The 15544-nt window shown below is 33.3% G+C and overlaps 1 protein-coding gene across 1 annotated transcript; it reads left to right on the forward strand.

Annotated features, from left to right (window-relative positions):
- The first annotated feature begins 7514 nt into the window (after nt 1-7514).
- Nucleotides 7515-14313, forward strand: LOC108991146 (NADPH--cytochrome P450 reductase-like). The gene is made up of 18 exons (XM_018965297.2): nt 7515-8058; nt 8158-8217; nt 8320-8396; nt 8489-8546; nt 8659-8742; nt 8878-8914; nt 9616-9685; nt 10322-10516; nt 10610-10702; nt 10966-11191; nt 11280-11363; nt 11487-11638; nt 12083-12179; nt 12478-12627; nt 12732-12809; nt 12983-13105; nt 13210-13323; nt 13843-14313. The coding sequence occupies exons 1-18, from the start codon at nt 7711-7713 to the stop codon at nt 13921-13923; spliced, it is 2127 nt and encodes a 708-aa protein (XP_018820842.2). The 5' UTR covers nt 7515-7710; the 3' UTR covers nt 13924-14313.
- Nucleotides 14314-15544: the final 1231 nt, after the last annotated feature.

Consider the following 15544-nt stretch of genomic DNA (forward strand, 5'->3'; position numbering starts at 1 on the left):
AAGCTAGAGGAAAATCAGCACGTTAGTAACAATAAGATATTTTGTGTAGGAACCAATGCATTCGTATTGATTGAATTCTATTACAAAGTGTCTTCATCTAATATATATACAAAGATATGACAGTAGACCGAATCTGTACAACATGTTGAGAAAGATAAATTTACAAAAAAGACAGCTATATATTCCTTATAATCCACATATCAGACTCTAAAATACAGCAAGCGACTCCTTTAACTTTCTTGTAAATCAGGGACTTGTCCTTTCAAATGAAATAAAGTCAACCTGCAACTCTGAAACACAATCTAACGTGCTGATTTTCCTCTAGCTTTCTCAATAAATATTGGAATAGCTTAATTTTTTCCTCTATTAATCTCTACATCAACTATAGAAAATACCTATGGAAAGAAACCCTCTAATTTCATAATTTATTTTTCTTTCTTCAAGATAAAAAAAATAAAATTTACAATTTTCCTACAATTCTCGAGAGATACGTGCAGTACAAAAAGACTCTCAGGTTGCAAATCATTCAAATGATAGTGGCGATTTTGTAGAAATTACAGCATGTAGTTCTCACGCACCATCCCTTATGACAACTCTTATCACCACATGCGTTAGATTACCGGAATCGCCACCACCAGGTATCTCAAATCTGACTTTTATGGCTAAAAAGAAACAAACTTGCTGCCTTTACAAGCCATCAAAGTTTATCAGAGTTGGTCCAAACTATAATCTATCATTTTTCTTTCTTGTTGTCCTTATTGTATAGTAAAAAAATAAAAATAAATGAGTTTGTCTCTTGGACGGTTTATCCATAAAGGTTAAAGCCTCGTTTGTTGTCGTAGATGATATAAGATAAGATAAATTGATATTAAAATTAAAAGTTAAATAAAATATTATTAGAATATATTTTTTTAATATTATTTTTATTTTGAGATTAAAAAAAATGGAATTGTTTATTTTATTTTGTATGAAAATTTAGAAAAGTTGTAATAATTAGATGAGATAAATTGAGAGGAGTTGTGAAAACAAATGAGGCTTGAGTCTTCCCTTTCTATGAAGGGTGAGGTTGAGTCTTTGTTTAGGCAAAGTGCTGTCTCTTAGATGTTTGACTGTAGAGAGTATCAACAGCTGTAAAGTACAGACCAATCCAGTAATGTACTGGTTGAGCTCCAAATGGTTGATATAGTGATATTCTTGCATGTATCCGATCATCAATATAAATTTCACTTGATGAATGAATGAATAATGACATTTCTCTAAAAAAAAAAAAAAAGAAGAACATGGAATAGCTGATGATTTGACAGAGATATTTGCAATAAATATACATAGAAGAAAACATAAGATCGGACGTCTCATCTTAACTAGAATTAACAACATTATAGTTTGCTGATAAATTCAAGCGTGGAACTCTGGTGATCACTTATATTGGAGAAGAGTTTACGTTATTTGGAAGATAGTTATATCTAAAAAAAAGATTTTATAAAAGTAAATTTATAAATTGATATGATTTTATATTATATGTTATATTTATTTTATAACATAACGTATTACGTTAAATTACGTCAGTTCGTAAATTTATATTTTTAACAAAACATAATAGAGAATAGTTTCCAATAATTTTGCTACAAACACACAAATAGCAAAATAATTATTTTTGTTGTTAAAAAAATATCTTAAATGTTAAAAACACTTTATTATGTGTTGTCAAATTGATTTATAAATATAATTTTTATTTTTTAAAATAAACGTGCCTAACCATCTTTGTATATTCATGGAAGTCATTAAATATTATCTCGTGCAATAAGCAATCGAATTAATAGATGGAGGATAAAATTTAAATGGCATAAAAATAACAGCTCTGAGTTGTTTTCTTACCATTTATATATTTTATGGTAGGCGGAACTTATGTATGTTTCGAAGTAGGCACGTTATCATCGGGACTCTAAAATGTCAACTTTGAAGGAAGCATATACGGTTGGGCATGCATTTTTATTTTTATTTTTTATTTTAGATATATTTAAACATTTTGAAAAAAATATACATATTTATTAGTAATTACTTTCTGAATTATTAAAAAAATAGAATTAAAACATACCATCAAATTGATTGAATAGAGATCAACTTAGTTCAGTTTAATTTTAAATTGAGTTTGACATCTAAACACTCAACTCTCAAATCATTAAATTCATTATAACTCAAAATCTCGTTATACGTAAGACTCACAATATTTTTCAACTCAATCCTCTTTACATACGAGACGCATAATTTTTTTTTAATTTTTTATAAATATATATAAATTTATTTTAATATTTAAATACATTTAAATTTATCTTAAATTGACTTCAGAAAATTTATTTTATCTTAAAAGGAACATAAAAGGACAAAATGGGAGGCTAGTTGGCATTTTCTCATTTTTAATACTTAAAAAGGACGCACATGCCATGGTGTTGCGAGTCTTATCGCCCATCAATTTTGACAGCGTGTCGTCACCTTGGATGCAAGTTGGTCGATTGTGGAATACCGCTGTTCATTTTTTATAAATTCAATTTTTATAAAGCTAAATACAATTTTATCTCTATTCAATACAATATAGATTCTCACTATAAACATCCCATATCATGACATTTTTAAGTTTTATAAATAAAAAATTAAAAAAATATTTTTTAATTTCAGTCACAATTATTGATGCATAACTTATTAGTTTATAAGTAGATGGAAAATAACATTTTATTAATTATACATATAATTATCTAAATATAGAGGAATAATGGTGTATAAATCAATGTTTTGAATACTGTATCGGATGTCATACCGGTCAAGATACTAAAACGAAATATTTTAATACCGATATCATTTCGTGTGCTGTTTCGAGATAGTCTATATATGAATAAATACATATATATAAATTATAAATAGCCTAATCTGAATTAGGGGTCAAAAAATGAACTTGTAGTTTGAAAAAATGAAAAAATAAAATTAAATGCCAAAATATCAACTGGTACGGACTAAAATACAGGCTAAAATATCGGCCGATATTTTGACCCGTATGAAATGAAGGGAATATCTGTACCGGGCCAGTGATCGATACAATACGATATTTAAAACAATGGTATAAGTACATATCAGTCACGACAATATCCATACCAGAAATCAAATCCACCGCTCCTCATTTCTAATCAAATATAAGAAAATTATATGATGCTACCGATATTTATGTATATATATATATATCTATATACACACACATCAATAATGCTACCGAGCTATTTCAATCTTACCGTTAAGATAATCTTTTTGATATGGCACCACCACATAATTTATTTAAAAAAAAAAACATAAACACAAAATAGTTGAGGGAACCTAATATTTCAATATTATTATTTTGTTTTCGGACGCCCTTTTGTTTTTTAATATATATTTTTTATTATTTTATAATAAACTATGTGGCACCATGTGTCAAGAGGACCATATGAGCAATGAGTTTTAAATGGCCCAATAATAAAACATACATAATTTTTATTATTCTCTAATGGCCTAATTACCATCGCATAATTTACTAAATTATGCTGCATCAAATTCCACCAACATTCAATTTACAAGTTCCACTCAACTACAACCAGGTATAAGACACTCTTTCTAATGCTCTTTCTTATTCAAAGCTTTATGCTTCTCATCGTGCTTTCAGCTTAGCCATATCTTTCCAAACAGGACGAAAATTTTATCATCAAGCAATCAAGCATTCTCGTTAGAAAGATGCTATGAGTGCTGAATTATCTGCCTTAAAAGAAAACCATACTTGGTCTCTTACCACTCTTCCACCAAACAAAGTTCCTATAGGTTGTAAGTGAATTTATAAGATAAAATATAAAACTGATGGTTCTTTAGAAATGTATAAGGCTAGATTAGTTACTAAGGGTTATACTCAACGTGAGGGTTTAGATTACTTTGAAATATTTTCTCCTGTAGCCAATATGGTTACTATTAGATATGTTATTTCTTTGGCTGCTATGCATGGTTGGTCATTGTCTCGACTAGATGTCAATATTGTTTTTTTAAATGGATCTAGAATAAGAAGTTTATATGTCAGCACCTCCTAGTTATCTTGCAAATGGAGATAACAATGTTTGTAAGTTGCAAAAGTCATTATATGGTTTGAAGCAAGCTTCACGGCAATAGAATTTTAAATTAATTGCTGCACTTATTGCTCACGGATTTATGCAGTCAAAATCTTATTATTCTTTGTTCACAAGAAGCAATATTCTTCTTTCATAACATTACTTGTATATGTCGATGACATTTTAATTGCAAGTAATGATGAATCATCTGTTTATGCTCTTAAAGAATTTTTGCATAGCCAATTTAAGTTGAAGGATTTGTGTGTTGTCAAATATTTTGTAGGGCTGAAAATAGCTAGATGTAAGAAAGGCATTTGTTCAAGTCAAAGAAAATATACATTGGAATTGCTTTCAGATGCAGGATTATTGGCTGCCAAACCAGTAAATTTTCCCATAGATTATCATTCCAAACTTTATAGAAATAGAGAGTTATTATCAGACCCTACTCCATATAGAAGATTGACAGGTCGTTTGTTGTATTTAACCCATATCGGGCCTGACATTGCTTTTTCAGTTTTATCTGAGTTTTTGGCATCTCCTCGAATTCCTCATATGCAAGCAACACATCGAATTTTGAGGTATATATAAAAAGCTCACGGTTAAGGCATTTTTCTTTCAGTTGATTCTTCATTACATATTAAAGCCTTTGTTAATTTTAATTGGGCAAAATGTCCAGATTTCAGAAGATCAATTTTTAAGTATTGTGTATCCATTACTAATTCTTTAATTTCATGGAAGTCCAAAAAGTAACAAACAAATTCTCGATCTCCAATAGAGGCAGAGTATAGGTCAATGGATGCTGTTATATGTGAAATTACTTGGGTTTTGTCTTTGCTTAAATAGTTACATCAGGATCATTCTCATGTTGCCATATTATTTTGTGATAACTAAATTGCCTTACACATTGCAGCTAATCCAGTGTTTCATGAGCATACTAAACTTATTGAGTTGGATTGTCATTTGATTCAGGAAAAAATTCAATCTAGTTTATTAGCACTTTACATGTATTTTCGCAAAATCAGATTGCTGACATTCTCACCAAGCTTTTAGGCTCATCTTTGTTAACTTCTTTGCTTTCCAAAATGGGTATATATGATCTATATACTCCATCTTGAAGGGGACAATTAGAAATAAACACATGTCAACACACATATATTAATACTCCATCTTAGTTTTCTTTGTAAAGCCTGGAATCTATAAATAGCAAAGCTCATTTCTTCTCTGTAATTAGTTGAACAAATTTACTAGAAATACAAAGTTTTTCTTCTTCTCTAATTGTAACAAAAACTCTGTGGAACATTTATAAGCCACCTTAATTAGGTAGCCGAAATCATGTAGTTGAGGCACGTAACAAGGTTTGAATAGTGTAGCAGATATGAGCATTTATGCACTACCTTAAGGTGGTATATTCAATACCCACAGGACTTCTTTTTGTTTTTTCAAAGTTTGATACGACAGTGGAACTCACCGAAAGTGTCTAATTTATTTTTATAGATGAAATGAATTGAGATAAAAATTAAAAATTAAAAAAATATTAAAAAAATATTTATTTTTAATATTATTTTTATTTTAAAATTTGAAAAAATTGAATTGTTTATTTTATTTTATATGAGAATTTAAAAAAATTGTAATGATTAAATAAGATGATAATGATTGTGAAAACAAATCACATAGACTTTTTTTAATATATATCCTAATGTCAACTCTACAAACACACCCCCGTTTTCAGCTTTTGCATCCCAAAATTACATCTTATCATTTCTTAATACTATTTATCATGTATAATTCTATACATAGATAAAAAAAAATTATTTATCTTGTTTTAAAACTACATGTAGTTAATAATAATAAAGAGAAATATTAATTTTTTACTTTTAATTCACAATTATATAATATCTTATAATAATAATAATAATAATAAAAGAATATTTAATTCGCAAAATTTAATGATCATGGATACCGTATTAAAGAGTAAATTAGGTGCTCCAATATTCCCTCCTAGAGACTCTTTTCTAATTTCTTAGACCATGACCCCTAAAAAAAAAAATTAAAGATACTGAAGCCTGTCTTGCGCCACAAATCGCCTATTTGATACGCAGGATTTGTAGGTAGATTACTGTGATTGGATTTCCTCCACGTCTCCAATAATCTCATCAAACACTTGTCTCAATTTCGACATTTTCTCGCGTTGGAATTTAAATGCAGAAATAATGTCATTCTTTGTCACATTTTTTTAATCAATTACACTGACTGATATGTTGTTTAAATGAACAAAAATTTATTTAAAAAAGATGACATAATATAGACGGTCTAAGAGTTTCATGAATGCTGGATTATTGATTTCGAATTTTAACTCTCATGATCATAACATTTTATTACGCTTTCAAATTTAACATTTTCGGCGTCCTATTATACACTGACTTGATGGTAACTTTTTATTTTTATTCTATCAATTTTCAGGATAATTTGAACTCTCAAAATGCCTATTCTTATTCTAATTATTAAAGATCTAATTATTGATTTAAAAATTTTAAGATTACAATATTCACGGCAACACACTTTTAACATTGACTCAAGGCTAGCCGTTTCCTTTTTTTTTTATTTATTTAATTTTTATGGTGATTTTAACTCGTGATATGGTGCTTATTCTGATACTAATAATTAAATATCCTATCATTAATTCAAAAATTATAAAATTATCAAATACTAATTTCATTGACGTAAAAATTATAGCATTGATCTAGATCTGGTTTGGATTGTGAAACTATCTCAACTCATCTAATTATTATAATTTTTTTAAACTTACAAATAAAATACAATTAAACTTTTTTAAATTTTATAATAAAAATAATATTTTGGTTTTGGAGCAAGGTATAACTACAAAAGTTTAAACATGGGGAATGTATAAGAAGCGATACACACAAGGAGAGGGCATTCTGTTCTTCTGGTTAAAAAAAAAAAAAAAAAAAAAAAAGCAGAAAATGGCATTTTCAGAATTTCTTTTTTTCTTTTCTATTTATTTATTTATATATATAAATATCTTTTATTAAGGAAATTAAGCTTTCAACCATTGCCTGAATTGGTAAACATGGTAATGATAGGACTATTCATTTATTATTTAAATATATTTCAAGTTTTTTTTTATTATTTTATTATTTTATTTTAAATATTATTTTAAAATTTTTAATTATTAAAAAAAATAAAAAAAATAATTATATTAATTATATCTTTTTTAATGATTAAGTAAAATAAAAAATTAAATATAAAAAATAGTGGATGAATAGTAATAAAGTATCCATATTATTATTATTATTCTTAGTAAACCATGGTTAAATCCAGTGTTAGGTGGGTTTGACTTTGGCTGCTCCACCCCCGCGGCAATATAACTCCGCCCTCCCCTCCTGCCTCTCCAATCTCTCTGTCAGAGTCTCTCTCTCCCTCCTCTCTCCTCAACTACTCCGCACCCACCAACCACCATTAGTGAGAGACTCTCTCCATTTCCCTCCCTACAGAAATTTCCACTCGTTGCACATTTCCTCGCCTGCATCCGGTTCCACCCAGTTCCTGGGACACTATCCCCTCCGTCTTCCGAGGTATGCAATCTTCGTCCACTTCCATGAAGATTTCTCCGTTGGATCTAATGTCGGCCATCATCAAGGGCAAAGTAGACCCCTCCAGCGTCTCTTCCGACTCCTTAAACGAGGTCGCTTCCCTTATTCTCGACAACCGCGTGATTTTTATGATTTTGACCACTTCTATCGCGGTCCTGATCGGATGCGTTGTCGTTTTGATTTGGCGGAGATCCAACGGTTCGAAACCCAAAACCGTCGAGCCGCCCAGGCCGTTGATCGTGAAGGGGCCGGAGGTGGAAGTCGACGATGGCAAAAAGAAGGTCACTATCTTCTTCGGCACACAGACCGGTACCGCCGAAGGATTCGCAAAGGTGTGTCCATGCATGCTTGTATTCGCATGTAGATATTTATGTATGTATGCATGAAGTTTTCAGCTCATGATTTCTACTTTTTGACTGGGAAAAATTTAGGCGTTAGCTGACGAGGCCAAAGCTCGATACGAAAAGGCCACGTTTAAAGTAGTTGATATGGTATGTATGTATGGTTGACTTTTTGTGATTGAGCTTTTTGGACTTGAATTTTTCTCCTGTGGCATCGAAGATTCGATTTTGAAGTCGGAAGGGGCTTTGTAGGACGATTATGCGGCCGATGACGAAGAGTACGAGGAAAAGCTGAAAAAAGAGACTTTGGCTTTCTTCTTCTTGGCCACGTGAGTTTCTACGCTATCTAAGGTTCTTTTTCTTTGGTTTAATTTCAACTTTTTTGATGTGGTAATACACTTTGTTTGATTGGGATGGGTAGATATGGAGATGGTGAGCCGACGGACAATGCGGCGAGATTCTATAAATGGTTTACGGAGGTAAACTGTTTTTTCTTTTAATCTTTTGTTGGTAATTTGATTGGATTTGGTATTTGGGTTATTAAAAGCAAAAATTTGATTAATATTTCTCACTGTATTATTGTGGTTTTAGGGGAAAGAGAGAGGGGAGTGGCTTCAGAAGCTTCAGTACGGAGTGTTTGGCCTTGGCAATCGGCAGTACGAGCATTTCAATAAGGTATTCATTCGGATTCGTATTTAATGTTCAATCCAGATACCTGCAGTTTATAGCTGCTGACTTTGGAATTATAAGTTTTCCTGGTTGCTTCTGTTGGTTAACATTTGATTCATGTTTACTTTTACTGGGAAACAGGTTGCAAAGGAGGTGGATGAGATCCTCGCTGAGCAGGGTATACTTTTATATTTCCTTTATTCGTTGATGATGAAAATTTTTAGGAATGTCTGGATTATGACATGGTTTACTCTGATATAATCAGGATTTTTAAACGGATTAAGTTAGGTTATTTCTTAAAATATATTGTTTAAACGGATTAATTTAGGTTTTTTCTTAACATATATAGTTTCCAACTCAATGCTATTTTGACTTTTTAGATAATATCCTTTACCAGCACCTGCCCCTTCCTTTGAAATTACCACTAACGGTTGATATCAAGTGCTATTTTGGTTTCATTCTCTCTATAATGTATTGCTAGTCTGTGAAGCATGTACTGCTTATCTAAATTGAAACCCTCATCCGATCCTTCTTGGCTTCTGATTGCATTGTACACCTACCTTCTTTGTGGTCTGCAGTAGACAAATGCAGCAGATGTACATTGTACACTCATATGCCTTTCTATGGATTAACAGCTAGCAAAATAGTGTATGCCCCTTCTTTGTTCATATAGCAAGTAGTTCTGGGTATAAAATATTGAAGGAGACAGACTTTGTAGAAGTGGAATGATATGATAACCTAGCACTACTTAGTAAATCTTGTATCTGCCGAAGGGTAGAAAGATAACCCAGATACTTGGGGATGGATGCTATTCCTCTAGGCAATGGGTCCTTGCATTTGAGATTCTTAAGTAACATGATCTGTTTTTTGCTTTCTTAGGTGGGAAGTGCCTTGTACCAGTGGGTCTTGGAGATGATGATCAATGCATTGAGGATGACTTCACTGCATGGTATTGGGTAGTTGAATTGCTATGTTGATTGATAGCACAAACTTCCCTTGCACCATTTGTCTTTTAATCCCTAACATTTTATCTTATTTTTTTGATAAGTAATAATATTTATTGATGTGAATGAAACTAGGCGATGCAAAGTGAGACACCTAATTACATTCTAGTAGGCTAGAAAGAAGATTAAAACTCATGAACATTCCCTCCCTTCAATACGATAGCAGAAAACCACTGGAAAATAGAGAATACAAAAAAATTCCAGATTTTCCCAGCCGCGCGCTCCTTGTTATTAAAGCACCTGTCATTCCTTTCCGACCATAAACACCACATTAAGCATAAAGGAATCATCCGCCACACGGCTGCTAGTTGGACACTACTATGAGATCTTCTCCAGCATGCTAATAGATCCACCACTCTTGGGCATAGCCCAACTCAGCCCAGCTCTACTAAGAATACCAGCCCATAGCTCCCCAGCCACCTCACAATGTAAGAGCAAGTGATCTATCGATTCCCCACTCTTTTTACACGTAGCACCACTCCGTGACCATCATACCCCGCTTTCTTAAATTATCAATCCTTCTACAAGGTCTTGACAGTCCTACAGCCCACTTTATCTTATTTGACCGTTACTATGTCTAGGAGGGAAATGCTGTGGCCTGAATTGGACCAGCTGCTTCGAGATGAAGATGATCCAACAACAGCTACCACCCCTTACACTGCCGCCATATTGGAGTATCGAGTTGTGTTCCATGATAGTGCAAATGTATTGGTGGACGACAAGAGTTGGGGTAGTGCTAATGGTAACACTGTTTACGATGTTCAACATCCATGCAGGTATGAGCCCAGAAAATATGTTTTTTAAGTTTGCAACTTTTGATTCTATTTTTCTTTATTATTTAAGCTATATAAGTTGATTACTGCCTGAAGGGCTAATGTTGCTGTGAGGAAGGAACTTCACACATCTGAATCTGATCGTTCTTGCATTCACCTGGAGTTTGACATTTCTGGCACTGGGCTTTCGTAAGTTGCATATGATTGTCACCTCCTTTTATTTGGCTGAGTGCTTTTGATTCTATGCATGTGTGAATATTCTGTTACATGTTGTAACGAAATTTTTCCTGTTGATTTATCATATATTTATTGTTTATTGAAATTTCTGCAACTTGAAGATTAACAAAAAACAGAGAGAAATACTTGTATGTGGTTAATGTTTAAATAATACCAATAAAAAAAGTTAATGTTTAAATATTTCCTTATGTGATCGTACTTCTTTTCTTTCTCAGATATGAAACTGGGGATCATGTTGGTGTTTGCTGTGAGAATCAAAGTGAAGTTGTAGAGGAGGCAGTGAGCTTATTGGGTTTGTCACCAGATACTTATTTCTCCGTCCACACTGATAAGGAGGATGGCACACCAATTAGTGGAAGCTCCTTGCCCCCTCCTTTCCCACCCTGCACTTTAAGAACAGCACTCACTCGATATGCTGATCTTTTGAGTTCACCCAAAAAGGTTTGTTTTGGGTCAACGTGTCTTATTTTTTTTTTTATAAAATTTTTGTTACTTTGAATAGTTAACAACCCCAGTGCATATATTCCAGTCTGCCCTACTCGCTTTAGCTGCTCATGCTTCTGATCCGACTGAAGCTGACCGTTTAAGACAACTTGCATCACCTGCTGGAAAGGTCGTGAGCAGTTTGATATGAAAGTATTCCTTTTATATATATATATATAAGTAATATGAAACTAGTCCTTTACTGAGCTTCTTATTTGTCTTTGGGAGTAACTTTTGCTGTAAACGGGTGCAGGATGAATATGCACAATGGGTGGTTGCTAGTCAGAGAAGCCTCCTTGAAATAATGGCTGAATTTTCATCAGCAAGGCCACCACTCGGTGTCTTCTTCGCAGCAGTTGCCCCACGCTTGCAGCCGAGATACTATTCAATCTCTTCATCCCCAAAGTATGTATAAATGTTCTTTTCTTTTTCTGTTTTCTCTTTTCCATAGGAAAATTGACAAGTGTCAGACTTCAACCATGGTTTTCAGAGAAAAATGGTTACCTGAGATATTTTGCAGTAAAATGAAGAGCCATTGCTGTCATTAAGTGCTAAAATAATTGCCCTCACAAATGCCTGATATGATTATATGCATTGTATGAAAAATCAAATCTATTACCCATTTCAAGGTTTTCTGGTATTAATGACTACTGAATGCTCTGAATTTGGGCAAAATAAGATTTTTAAGTATTGGCTCAACTGATACAAAAAGATTGAATTTTAACGAGGGAGACCTGGAGGATATTTTAACGAGGGAGGGAGCTTTACTAGTTGCTAAGGATATTTCAATGTGGGAAAACAAGGTAGGACTCATGCTTGTTCTACTCCTAATATGTGTTTGTTCTGCAGGATGGCTCCATCTAGGATTCATGTTACTTGTGCATTGGTTTATGAGAAAACACCAACAGGGCGGATTCACAAAGGAGTGTGTTCTACTTGGATGAAGGTACTTTATCAATTTGTATTATCTTTTCATTTTTAGCTGGCAAAGGAAAAGCTTGAAGAACTAGAAAATATGGAAGGACATGTTGTCTTTTATGGGCTATGCTGATTGGTTGTTTGTGTCAGAATGTATTTGTTGGGGATTTAGTCTGTTTACATGTGTCTTTTTATTTGTAGTTATACCTTTTAGTCATTGTCTTTAGAATGATGACTTTCTCAGGTAGCGTTTTAATTTGTGTGGCTGTAAATGTATCCATTCAATTATTACATTGATGAATTCGTTGTTCGGTGTTGTTTTCCAGAATGCTGTGCCCCTGGAGAAAAGCCATGATTGCAGTTGGGCTCCGATTTTTGTCAGGCAGTCAAACTTTAAACTCCCTGTAGATGCTAAAGTGCCTATCATCTTGATTGGCCCTGGCACTGGATTGGCTCCTTTCAGGGGTTTCCTTCAGGTTTTAACTTGTCAACTTGATGCTCTGTCTTTTTCCTTGTTATTCTTCATATAGCACCAAAGTAGCCGAGCTAACTGCAAGCAATTATGTATTTACGTTTTCAGGAAAGACTAGCTCTCAAAGAAGCTGGAGTGGAGCTGGGACCCTCAGTCTTATTTTTTGGATGCAGGAATTGTAAGATGGTAAGTAAGGCCCCTATCAGTTACTTGTTTGGAAAAAAAAAAAAAGATCCGAGTTTTTACCAATAAAAAGATTGAAAATCTTCATGCCCTTAACCTGTTGTATGATGCTCACTGGTCTGAGTCCTAGGTGATGGTGTGTAAGTTATTAATCACATGAACTATGTTCGATTCAGGATTTCATTTATGAAGATGAGCTGAACAGCTTCATCGAAACTGGTGCTCTTTCTGAGTTAGTTGTTGCCTTCTCACGTGAGGGACCCACCAAGCTGTATGTGCAGCATAGAATGACCGAGAAGGTAGAGGACCTACTCCATCTACCACCACTTTTCGGGAGTCAAATTTTCACATGTAATTGAATCGATTGATAGAAATATGAATCTTGTGCTTGCTTTGCATGCAGGCTGCAGATATTTGGAACATGATTTCTCAGGGTGGTTACATTTATGTATGTGGTGATGCCAAAGGCATGGCTAGGGATGTCCACCGAACCCTCCATACCATTGTGCAAGAACAGGTATGTCCAGTACACGAAAGAATTCTGAACATGAAATTACTAATTGCATACCTACCCACTATAACAGAAATCTGACCTTACAATTATAACTAGTCATGGTGATACTTTTTTTATGTTTGGAGAGAGAGAGAGAGAGTAAAATTGGAGAATTGGTTTGCTTTTAAACCAGGAGCCCCACCATAGCTTCTTTGTGATTGAGATGTTTCCTATGTAAACATCTATTTTACCGAACAATATACTATTTTGAGAATCTTTTAACAAGAGCACTCGAGCCATTTAAATCTTCCACCTTTTGCCTCCGTTTCAAGGTCCAAATACTGGATTTGTGCTGCATAAAACCGCTGCCCCATCCTGCCCCACATCGTCTGTCTTTCACTCACTGCTATCTAATACCCTCGTGTTAATGCTATTTTCTTCTTAAAGACGTTAACTTGGGTTTCTGGTATTTAACAGATTAATGGGCATAAAAAACATTTGCACCATATGACTAATCAAGCTCATTGATTTATAAAATTTCAGGGATCTCTGGACAGTTCCAAAGCTGAGAGCATGGTGAAGAATCTGCAAATGAGTGGCAGGTATCTGCGTGATGTATGGTGATGATCATTTGGATTAGGACGAACAAACCTCCTATCGAAAGTGTGCAAAAGAGAAACGATTAATGGGGTGGAGTAAAGGAAATATGGGCGCAAGGGTTTAATGTGATGTCTTCAATTACCATTTGCGTTGTCTCCGTAGAGAAATTGGTATCTTGATTCTTTTGACCTTTTCCATATGAAGGATTTTTTGTTTTGTTTAATGTAATCAATAATACATAATATACTTAATTAGGTACAGATTATGGGGTCTCTTGTATGAACCTGCAGCAAGAAGGTTCAAATAACAGAAAGCTTACGTTCTTCTTCTATGTAATTTATATTAATTTACATTGCATGGATTTATTTATATTTGGTATCTGAAATAAACAAATTTATTTTTGATAGGATATAAGTTACCAGGTCATTTCAAATATGATTTAGCCCATCAATCCAATATATTCTGATTTCCTGCAATTTTTTAACCACGAAGATATATATATTTACTAGAATTCCTCTAAAATGAGATATTCAGGAATGTTCTGGAGTTCAATAATGGTAGGTTTTGGTTGATCATGTCCACAAGAAGTTAATGGCCTTTCACCATCTTCCCTACTATCTACCAATTAAATAAAAATTGGAACTGACAATTTACCAAAATAATGATAATAAGAAAGAAACGGGCGAAAAGTTTTAGCCGCAAAAGTTGACTTTTGCTGCTTTCGCACAAGGATAACAAAGTCGCGGCAAAAAATCTACTTATGGCAAGATAACTTCGACGAGAGTCTTTTTGCGGCAACTAACATGTCGCCACGAAAATCTAATTTGATGCGGTGAGTTGACAAGTATGTTTTGTATAACTTATCATGACATGGTTTGTTAAGTAATTAGTTAGTTGAAGAATTTTTTAACCTCAAAAGAGATTTTATAAAAATTTATTTATAAATTAATGTGAGATTTGATGTGATAAAATAGATCAAACATTTCCTATAAAACTATATCAATATATAAAATTATTTTGCAGGATCTTATTGTAATTATACACTTCTCTAAATGATTTTCTTTAGATGCATATAATAGAAAACAAAATAAGATTTTCTTTGAAAAAATAAAATCCACAAGCAAAACAACCGAAGCACCTCCCAACGTTATACATTGGGAGAACGTACTAACACATTTTGGATAGAGTTTTTGTTTTCAGGTCTGATGAGAAGTGGTTTGCTTTGCCAAACTCCCCCGAGTTTGGGGACAGAGGGACAAATGAAACCGAATCCCACAGGCTTTAGAGTTTAGACCTCTAATCCCAAGGACCCAAACTTAAGATAAACTCAATCGCCTCGCTTACATCGAAGACTTTAATTTCCTTATTTAAGACGTTGAGATGAGAAAGCTCGATCTACACACCACATTTAAAGCTTCTGCTTTTCAACTTTTTTGTGCTCTCTGGTTTTGAGGAGCCTTTTTTCCTCTCTCTTTTATTTTTACAGCTTGTCTTCATGTCGTACTCCGAGTTAAACAACGTACGTAACTCGGCGACATAGCTGAGCGAACTGATCATCATGCACCATGTTGAACATCGCGACTTTTTGTTACGATCCTGGGGCTAAATTAATGTTCAACACCCTTAAAAAATTCTTACTCAATAG

This window comes from Juglans regia, chromosome 8 (assembly GCF_001411555.2).
Source record: "Juglans regia cultivar Chandler chromosome 8, Walnut 2.0, whole genome shotgun sequence".
Lineage (NCBI taxonomy): Eukaryota > Viridiplantae > Streptophyta > Magnoliopsida > Fagales > Juglandaceae > Juglans > Juglans regia.

What these genes read in the sequence shown, in the direction of transcription:
- LOC108991146 (XM_018965297.2), top strand. Translation starts at nt 7,711, where the DNA reads ATGCAATCTTCGTCCACTTCCATGAAGATTTCTCCGTTGGATCTAATG. An exon ending in CGTTTAAAGTAGTTGATATG is followed by an intron (nt 8,218 to 8,319) that starts GTATGTATGTAT and finishes GGGGCTTTGTAG; the next exon opens with GACGATTATGCGGCCGATGA. An exon ending in TTGCATCACCTGCTGGAAAG is followed by an intron (nt 11,364 to 11,486) that starts GTCGTGAGCAGT and finishes AAACGGGTGCAG; the next exon opens with GATGAATATGCACAATGGGT.